This window comes from Fusarium odoratissimum (assembly GCF_000260195.1).
Source record: "Fusarium odoratissimum NRRL 54006 unplaced genomic scaffold supercont1.117, whole genome shotgun sequence".
Classification (NCBI taxonomy): domain Eukaryota; kingdom Fungi; phylum Ascomycota; class Sordariomycetes; order Hypocreales; family Nectriaceae; genus Fusarium; species Fusarium odoratissimum.
This window is the reverse complement of record NW_022158769.1, coordinates 1-9,855: the sequence shown is the minus strand read 5'-3', so window position 1 is coordinate 9,855 and position 9,855 is coordinate 1. Positions and strand designations below refer to the sequence as shown.

Here is a 9,855-nt window from a genome sequence, read left to right as displayed (position 1 = left end):
GAAAATTCAAATTGAGATACAAGATATGACCGAATGATACTTAGAAATGTCTTTCAAAAGTTGGGTTTTTGGTGGTGAAATCAAGCAAATTCGGACTGAGCGGGGTATTCGGCTGTCCCAGAATTTTGCCCTTGTCCCAGAATTTTGCCGCCCACTCTATGAGTGGGGTTCCTTTTTAGTCAAACCCACGAGTAGTGGGGTTCTAACAAAACGCTTAATTTACTCTACATATCATCTCTTCGACTCCATATTGTATTCCTGAACCCGAATCATCAAATTGTTTAACGGTTATCCGCCAGTCCAATACCTGGTAAGGCATCTTTAGCTTGTCCCATGGCTGCAAATATGTCACGCTCGATGGAATCTCGGATGTTGTCCAGGTTCTCGTCCCGATGACGTTTAACGCCCTCCTCCTCCCGGTTTAACCTTTCTCTCTGAGCTTCAATTTCTGCAACCTTCCCATCAGCTTCGTTATGGATTGAAGCAGCATCTCGATTCGCCATAAGAAGTACTTCTTCAATACGCTGCCTAAGCAGCTTAATAGCATCTAGATACAATGGAGTATCGAGAAGCCGGATGAACTCTTCAGCATTCAGTAAAAACTGGTTAACTTGGAAGAAGTTAAGGTCGAGTCGATGAATGATGACATTTTGAATCTTGCCTACTGAGCTGAGCAGGTTCGGGAGTGACCCAGCATTACCTTCGGTCTCGAATGTTTTGTTATTCCGAAACAAGTCTATCCAGGTTTGTAGCGAGACCGCCTCGGCGCAGCGATAGTCCCATTTGTCCAGCGCCTGTTGCATTTCTCGTTGTGCGAATGAGAAACATGCGTGCTCTAGTATTAATTGTAGCTGCAACATGAGTCTATGTCGTGGCCTGGTGGGAAGGCGACAATCCCGGAGAGTCTGGCCAGGTCGACTGTTTGGCAATACGCCTGCTGTAAGGAAGGAAGTGCATCAGCATATCGCCGGCTCACCTAGGTTAGGAAAGACGTGATTACCTCCAAAGCCACCAGACGCATCGTTTGATTGGTTACATTCACCATCATGCGGTTCGATCTCTTTTGTAGACAGATCTCCAGTTGCTGTCTCCTGCTCTTCTGGAAAGAGATCGGGAAATCGACGACTCGCGGCATCGGTGGATGTGAATATCTCAGCATCTACCAAAGCTCGGAGTGAGGTTACCAGAGCTGAGATGCCATATTCGTTCAGGAGGTGCCGGGCCGTCGTCTGTCCTTTCTGCCGCCTTTTTATGACTGATCTGATAGATTTATCACTCAGATGCTGTCCGCCAGTTTCCTTCAAAAGACGCGAGCTTTCGAAAGCAATATAGACCCTTCTTTCGTCTGGAAGGGCTGTTTGCTCTACGGCTGTTTGCGCGGCGTCGTTGGGCTCCCGGGTGTTTGCCTCCTCCAAATGGCATGCTGGACAGATCACCGTTGTACCAAGCTCGCATTCGATCCCTCCAGCTCCCTTTACCTTGGTACATTGACAGACGTCAGTACTCTGTGCATCGAGCGGTGTCATCATCATCAAGTACGGATTGAAGAGCGGTCAAGAACGGCGACAAAGGAAAATTGAGTTCGACTGGTGATGGTGGGTGATGATGACAGCACCATATGTCTCATATCACAGCCAATCGAAGCCACATGCCCGGGTCAGTTTATCGCTAGACTGGTCAGGGTCGAGTCAGGCTTAGTCGGAACGCAAACCGGAATAATAGAGGCATCCGAGACATGGCGCCATGCATGTGATTCGTCATTGGGGTTAGCTTTCCACCTGCCCTCTTTGAGATTCTTGTCGTCTAACTTGAACAATATTAAGGAACATTAACTATTCGGAGAGGCAAAAATATCTGCGCTCCTTATAACCTCATTCTCCAATAACTAGACCATTGCCTTGAAAAGATATTCCAAAACTGCCTCAGTCATAGCTATACAAAGAAGTTCCCCATCCAAGTTCTTGGTTCGTGGTTTAGTACTGGTAGATCCCAGCCGTGATATGTACTGCATAGATGCCTGAGCGCCTAAATTCCGAATCAGGCTCTACAGGCCAGCACAACTTTTATATCCAACCAATCAGCTCTAAATAGCCTACTCCAGGTCAACAATATATCTCACCGAACGTCATCAACTCACCAAGCCAAGTCACGTCGACCAAGAGACAGAGGCCTGGGCGGCGTTGCTATTGTGGCCCCCGCCTGTTACACATGCAATATTCTAAGGCCGATCGTAACACTGTCTACCGTTCTTCCCGATGCAAACAAATTTTCTCTATACCCGAGAACTTGGCTCTGCGTAAGCAGAAAGCGATAAGAGCAGTGGTGCAAAAGCACAATCTCACCGTCTCAAACTTCCCTCGGGACAAGCTCGTTCGGATCTTACAGTATTTACTCCAGCAAGGCGTCTTCAGCTCATATTCTACTGCCCAGATCGTATTTTCAGAGCCAGCTTTATGGCCTACGGTACGGCAAGAGCCTCAAAGAGTCCTCAGACCTTTATCGCCTGATCGAGACCGTTGCATCATGGAAGACCATAGGGCGTGGATGAAAGAGTAAATTCACTCGGCTGCCTTGCTTATTGAAAACATTCTGCTAATCATACCTATATAGTCTCTTTCATACAGGGAAATACTCCGACATAGATCTCATATCGGACACTAAACTATATAAGGCACACCGCTCGATTGTTTGCTCCATGTCCCCTGTCATAGATCGATCGTGCGAGTTTAATGCTGCCAAGATTGATCGAGTTGAACCACAGGGGAATGGGTCTGATCACCGCACTGCTAGAGCTTCTTTCAACTTCGGAGACGCCGACCCCGAGGCAGTAGAATGTCTGGTGCAGTTTTTATATCTCTGGGATTACGAAGTCGTAACTGCTATCTCGAGCGATGCCCCTGACGAGGACATACTTCGAGAGGACGACGACTATTCACCTGTTACAGAGAAAGAAACTACTCTCGAGGCCCGGCTGTTGATTCTTCACGCCAAAGTCTTTACGCTTGCGCACATGTACGACATTCCTCGCCTCGGAGAGTTATGTATCAAGAAGTTCAAGGGAGTGGCTCAGCAGCAATGGAAATCCAGTTATTTCTTGGACGCGGCCCGGGAGGCGTACACCGCTACTCCAACTGACATCCTGGAAATGCGGAAAGCTATTGTGGAAATATTCTATGAGAACCGCGCATTATTGGACGAGAGTCGAGTCCAGGCATTTCTACTGGAGATACCTCAACTGATACTGGATATCGCATTATACATGAACAAGCCTCCAACGCCATTCTTCGGCGACGCGGGGGATAGGTGGACTTTTAGATAATATTCCTTCTTAGCTTTGACAGGTGTATTGGCATGAACGGATTTCAGTGCACTGCTATACTTTTCATCTAGTGTTATTATGCTTTGTTTGACCTTCCCGTTGACGTTGAATGGTTCCCTCTCTCAGATAAAAGCAGCATACGTCCTGTCAAGTTCAGGCCCCGCGACCGGGATCATCCTACTTAACGGATATCCGCAAGCCCAATATCTGGCAAACTCTCCTTGGCTTTTGCCATTGCTGCGAATATATCATGCTCGATGGAATCTCGAATGTTGTTTAGGTTCTCCTTTCGATACCATTCAACTTCTTCTTCCTGCCGCTTTAACCTTTCTCTCTGGGCCTCAATCTCTCCCGACTTCCTGTCAACTTCTTTGTAGACCGAGGCAACATTTCGATTCGCTGTGAGAAGTACCTCTTCAATATGCTGCCGGAGCGGCTTGACAGCGTCCCGATATATTGGTATGTTGAGAAGCTGTAAAAACTCTTCCGCACTCGACAGCAACTCGTTGACTTCGACGACGGCAACGCTGAGTCGATGAGTGGCAATATCTTGAATTCTGGCCACTGAACTGAATAAGTTCGAGAGACTTCCGGCATTTTCTTCGTTCTCAAGCGTCTTATTCTGCTTGAATAAGTCTATCCACGTATCCAGCTGAACTGCCTCAGCGCAGCTCCAATCCCAGTCGTCTAGCTCTTTCTGCATTTCTCGCTGTCCAAATGAGAAGCATGCGTGCTCCAATATCAATTGCAGCTGCGACATTAGTCGCTGTCGTGGTCTGATCGGTAGGAAGGTAAGGTCATCACTTTTCTGGTGATGTCGACTCAGTCGAGTACTCTGTCGTCGATTTACTACAAAGGAAAGGGTAAATCAGTATATCGCGCGTTAATCTAGAAAGTTGTACCTACTGCCAGGCCCATCGGCAGTGTTATCTGATGGATTGCATTTGCCGTCGTCAGCCTGTCCCTGCTTCGCAGACTGAAGTTCAGCCATCGTCCCGTGCCCAGCCTCAGACCTTGGCACTTCCTCTTCCGAAAAGAGGTCTAGAAACCGACGCCTTGCAGCATCGGTGGACGAGAATATTTCCTCATCTAGTAAGCCCTTCAGTGACGTTACCAGAGCTGCAATGCCATATTCACGAACTAGGTGCCTGACTGATGGGTTTTTTTTTCGCCATATTAATATAGCCGTTTTGATGCTGTAGTCATTCAAACACTCTCCGGAGGCTTTACTAAACCATGGCGAGTCTTTGAAAGCAATATAGATAGCTCGACCATTGGGAAGGACTGCTTGCTCGACTGCTGTTTGCTCAGCAACGTTGGGTTTCTGGGTGGTCGCCACCTCTAGCAGGCAGTCTCGGCAAATCACCGAGGTGCCGACTTCGCCTTCCCTTTCGTCGACCTCCTTTGCCTTAGGACATTGACAGCTTTCCGTAATCGGTGAGTTTGGCGTCATCATAATGTATATATTGATGGCCCTGCTGGCAAAAATTGATACGGGTTTGAAGAGCGATCAGGATGGATTACGAGGGACGAATCGATCCGACAGAAGATGAGGGGGTGATGACACCATGACATGCTTCACATTGCAGCCAATTGGGTCCACAAGCCTGCATCTGTTACTCGTCAGGCCAGTTGGAGTCAGGCAAGTTTGTATAGAACGCGGATCGGAAGAATACAGGCTTCCGAGACATGTCCATCATATGCATCATAGCAAAGAGCGCTATCCCTACCATCTACCGCTAGGTCTAACTTTTCGCGATTAAGAGATTTATTTTCAAGAGCTCACCCAGATCGAAGATATGTTGATGCAACAGAGAGGCTTTGCAGAGTTTGGCGAGATTCGCAAGACGATATATAAGTATTTGACGTCTCTTCAACGACCGATCCAAAGGATAGGATATTAGGACAATTTTGAGGCCACGGAAAAGTTCAACTAACACTGGAAGCAACGACGAGAGATTGAGATATTTTAATGTTATTATTTGTCCCTGCGCGATCCTTTTCCAGTTCACTGCTTCTCACACTTTTTTACTCAATTACTCACTCTCCGCAGTGCAGACAGAAGCCTTCTGATCTCTCCCATCGTTGTCCTCTCCTTTTGGCCTAGCCACTGGCACCCTTCCTGCTCCAAATGCTTCAGCATTATCTTCCACGCTGGTGATTGGCACGTTCGTCTGTCCAGGCGGTCATCTGGCCGCGGTCCGTCCTCTATATTGAGCCACTCATTGTCCACTTCATTGAGGTCCTGGGCTATCGCCTCGGCCAAGACCTCCCGGTCAGGCCTTCCCGTCCGCCACCCCATGAACGCCTTGTCGAGAATAAGGACTTTGCTGTAGTGTCCGATAGCCTCTACACGGCCCCTAATGGCCACATCTGGCGGTAACATGTTCATGCTGATCGTTCCCCTACTAATAAAATCCTTCTCCCTATCGTCCGAAATCGCCGACCGCACCAAGATGGATGTCCACCAGAGCAGCGGGTTCTTGCGCGCCGTTACAGACTCATCGGTTATGAGTTTGGTGAGGAAAGCCTGGATGAGATCCTCTGGGGTGTCGTCACCAATAAACCAGCTGGAAGCCGGGGTTACTGCCACCATCCCGATGTCGAGGATGTCTTCCTTAACCGCCTCGTCTAATTCCAAGCCCATGTCCTCTAGACTATCTCCGTCATTATTGATAGCCCATACTAAGAAGCATATCATGCTTGTCCACATAGACTGATATCTCTTCATCTTTTCCAAGTCCCAGATGGCCGCGAGCGATTCGAATGGCCCGGCATCAGGCCCCTCTGCGGTCTGGTTAATTGTCCGTCGTGCCTTCGCAGGCCAGCGCTCAGCCAACGCTTCGAGTCCATCTACTCGTTCCCAAAATGCTTGCTTGATCGCTTCACGCTTTTTGGCGGCTGGGCCTTGAATATAACGGCGGGATGCACCAGAACCTGTGATTTTCGTCTTTGTCGCCTTTAGGAACTGCTCCCAGTTCTGGACGATTGTAACCCACACGCCCTGGTCCTTTCCTGGCGCAAGGAAGTCAATGGACTGGAGCCACTCTTCGCAAACGGGTCGCTCCTCGTCCCTGATAGGTGGTACGTTATCGGACACGTCTAACAGTATCTGTCTTTGTCGAGCGGCGGCCATAATGTCGGCCGGATTGTACTGCTTGTTCTCTAAATAGATGGAATATCTACCGCTGTATATGTAAAACGGAATAGTCGCCCCGATGCCGCTTGATCTGCGTGAGGCGACAAGTTATGACAACGATGATCAGGAGTGAAGCGTTGGTGAGGACGGATGAAAGGGTTTAAGTAACAGCTATTGCCGGGGCTTGCCGTTGTTGCGCTGAAAAGGAAAAGAGAGAAGAGGGACAGCCCCCTGGCTAAGTAAGTGGGCTTTCTGAACCCCGGCTCGGGGTGCCCCACAGGACCAGTAACTAGCCCATGTCCTCCCTCCCACCATGTGCGCATTTGCAGCAATTAGACATCTGCTAATGGTACAGAGTAGTCGGGATAGGCATTCATCCTCATCTTTAATGACAATATTTATCAGCTTTTCAAACTACTTCCATGAGCTTCCTTTTGGCACTATTCAACACTTTGTTACAGTAGGTCAACGAAATTATCTGATCTGTCAAATTCAGCTGCGACATGCTTACGCTAGTGTTGCCAGACGAACTGTGGGAGGCCAACCACGCCTGAGCAGGCCCAATCAACAATCAATAAAATCATCAAACTTTGGAGCGGGGTAGGGTCGCCAAAACCAGTTGGGTATCTCTCCATGATCAGGAGATTTTAGAAGAATGAGGAAAATGGCTCAAATAAGTTATTACTGCAATTAGGCAAAGAAACCCAAGAGAATGGAGCGCATATCGAAGAAAAGGTAGGTGTATGCAGGAAATATAATAAAGACCATGCTTACCGACGTATATAGCGTCGCTACATCAAAGCCATTCAAGTTTATCGTTGGTCCTCAACGAACAGAATTCACCATCCATTCTGCGCTTGTTGGCCACCAGTCACCGGCTCTTTTGGTACTTGTGAATGGACAATTCAAAGAGTCATCGGACTGTTCTGTCAAGTGGGACGATATCGATGAGATAGTCTTTACTAGCTTCTGGCAGTTTGTATACACTGGGGACTATGACACTCCGGAACCGTTGCCACCAGCCACGACAACTTCCAGCAAGGGCAAAGAAGAGGCGCACAACCCTGATGAGCCGCTTGCTGAAACAACTTTCAGCAATGAGCCTGTCGAGAAAACACCTACTGTTGATGAAGTATATATGAGTACCTTTGAAGAAGAATCCGTCGCGGCCGCTGAACCTACCTCCGAGGATTATATTGAAGCGAAACCTCCTGCTACTTGGTATCTATCCCTTATAAGAATAAAGAAAAAAAAGAAAGTGGGCTAGGAAGTCTGTAAAATAACACTCTGGGAGGACTTTCAGGCCTCATGGGAATACCCCAGCCAAATCCCCGAAGTCAACAGGGCATTAAAAGTTTATACAAACCCATTAGTGCACCACGCCAGGGTCTACACATTGGCAGACCGTTATTGGGTTACGAGGCTTATGCAGATTTCTTATGAGAAGATTCACGGAAGCTTGGTGAATCTTCGCTTGGATGAAAAGGCTAGTGGTGATGTAGTGGAACTGGTGCGCTTTGCTTTCGAGGAATTAGTGCCAGATTAGCTATGAAATTTAGTAGTGCATTATGCCGCTTGCGTCGTTGAGTATCTTTGGAAGGATGATAAGTTCCAAGAGCTTGTGCAAAACAATGGTGCCTTGTCAAGGGCTCTTGTAGGTAGGATGTGTTGAGACAGTATGGCTAAGGTGGTCTGATCTGCTGGTGGCTAGGATGTGGATACTATGTAAGGAGCTGTGCTCCTCTCAGACATATGTAACTTAGAACTAACAATAACAACAATCAACCCTTTTACTTCAACAGGTTATGAGCCCGGAGGGCACTACCTTTTCTCCAACCGCAAAGCTGAGTGTTTTCCAGCGCTGACCTCAATTCAAGTATTAAGTCAAGTATTTCAAGTAAGTCAAGTAAGTCGATAAACCAGTTTATTTCAAGTAAGCAAGTTTATAATGCTTCAAACTTGATTTACTTGAAATACTAGATTTTATAGATTTTCCTATGCGATAGCCCTATGAGTTTCGAGGCTGTTCGGAGTCCTAGGCATAGGGTAATCAATTAAGTGTAGTACCCCAGTTGATTACACCAATGGAACCTAGGAACGCGGCAGGGGTGGCGCAACTACATGTTTTGCATTTGCTCGCATGCTGGAAACACCTGGTTCAGAATTAACATCGCTCCCTGATAAGAAGCATCTGTATTCCGCGATTCGCTGGTAACCCGCTATAGCAGCACAATAACAGTCGTTAGAATCGCTTCTAGGAATTAGTGGCCATCGCAAATCACTTAAGCAGCAGCTTGATGCTGCATCTATTAAGACTAAAGCTGGAAGAACAACCCTCGCCGACCTCCCAACTATCCAGATCAGCTATAAGAAATATATACCAGAAGAATACATTGCTAATAAGAATCGCAAAGGTCAGAGGAGCTGGATCCAAGCCCATGGCTTCTTTCTTATAGAAGTCAGCCCTGATTTGCAGATATTGCAGACCTACTAGGTATGCTTGAAATGTAATAAACAAGGCAAGAGCTTATTATTCGTCGCCATAAATATAACATCGCCAATTAAGCACCTCTGAAGGTAAATGATATCTATATGAGCCTGATCTTTATTACTTCTCTATTGTCTTACGAGATATAGGTCTCATATGATCACCGAGGCGGATGATAATATGGATGCAGATTCGTATTTATCTCGCGCTGATATTCACCCACCCTCGAAGCGGCATTGCTTAGAGTCTCCTACTATAAGATCGAATATCAATAAAGCAAAGGAGTTAATGGTCAGCTGGATCATTACTGCCAATCTTCCATTCACGGCGCCATCGAATCCATACTTACGCCAAATACTCGATTTACACAATATATTATTAGTAAAAGAGGTATCATAGAGTTGGCAGTCAGTGCGTAATACTATGCGGAAATTATTCAAGGTAAAGAAGGGAGTAATATCAAGTCAATTACAGAAGGCAGTCATAAGGATTAGCTTTAGCTTTAACCTATGGACTTCTCCAAACCAGTATGCTTTCCTTGGCCTTCACGCCCACTATCTCGACGCCTCCTATTAAGTCTAATCGCGACTCCTTGCTCTGCGCCATATATAGGGATCTTATTCCAGAGATAACCAAGCAGCAACAATATATGATATCTTGGGCGAGTATGGGATATAAGATAGGACTGGCGCAGGTGTCTGCGATAACGCCTTATCTAATGATATATACTTGGCAAGCCTCTATCATCAACTTTATCCTGCAATGGCGAAAGAAGATATTAGAAATCATTAAATAAGATGCTTTAGGCATATTCTTAACCTTGCAGCTCAAGCCTTTCTCTAGGGAGAAGATCCTGACTCATTTAAGCGAGAAGCCTTCACCAAGGCGGCTTTCCAAGTTAAAGAGCAT

General features: G+C 46.9%; 5 protein-coding genes across 5 annotated transcripts; 2 read left to right on the top strand and 3 right to left on the bottom strand.

The window, feature by feature from the left end:
- Nucleotides 1-281: 281 nt before the first annotated feature.
- On the bottom strand, nucleotides 282-1,526 carry FOIG_16679 (uncharacterized protein; the record flags this gene model as incomplete). Its single annotated transcript, XM_031218144.1, has 2 exons — nucleotides 282-937; nucleotides 1,001-1,526. 2 exons carry the CDS (start codon nucleotides 1,524-1,526, stop codon nucleotides 282-284), a joined length of 1,182 nt encoding a protein of 393 aa, XP_031052145.1.
- Nucleotides 1,527-2,695: 1,169 nt separating this feature from the next.
- FOIG_16678 (uncharacterized protein) lies at nucleotides 2,696-3,319 on the top strand (the record flags this gene model as incomplete). The annotated part of the gene is made up of 1 exon (XM_031218143.1): nucleotides 2,696-3,319. One exon carries the CDS (start codon nucleotides 2,696-2,698, stop codon nucleotides 3,317-3,319), a length of 624 nt encoding a protein of 207 aa, XP_031052144.1.
- Nucleotides 3,320-3,500: 181 nt separating this feature from the next.
- Nucleotides 3,501-4,310, bottom strand: FOIG_16677 (uncharacterized protein; the record flags this gene model as incomplete). The annotated part of the gene is made up of 2 exons (XM_031218142.1): nucleotides 3,501-4,168; nucleotides 4,226-4,310. 2 exons carry the CDS (start codon nucleotides 4,308-4,310, stop codon nucleotides 3,501-3,503), a joined length of 753 nt encoding a protein of 250 aa, XP_031052143.1.
- A 1,041-nt stretch (nucleotides 4,311-5,351) lies between these two features.
- On the bottom strand, nucleotides 5,352-6,455 carry FOIG_16676 (uncharacterized protein; the record flags this gene model as incomplete). Its single annotated transcript, XM_031218141.1, has 1 exon — nucleotides 5,352-6,455. The coding sequence occupies one exon, from the start codon at nucleotides 6,453-6,455 to the stop codon at nucleotides 5,352-5,354; it is 1,104 nt and encodes a 367-aa protein (XP_031052142.1).
- Nucleotides 6,456-7,224: 769 nt separating this feature from the next.
- FOIG_16675 (uncharacterized protein) lies at nucleotides 7,225-7,725 on the top strand (the record flags this gene model as incomplete). Its single annotated transcript, XM_031218140.1, has 1 exon — nucleotides 7,225-7,725. The coding sequence occupies one exon, from the start codon at nucleotides 7,225-7,227 to the stop codon at nucleotides 7,723-7,725; it is 501 nt and encodes a 166-aa protein (XP_031052141.1).
- Between the last annotated feature and the right edge of the window lie 2,130 nt (nucleotides 7,726-9,855).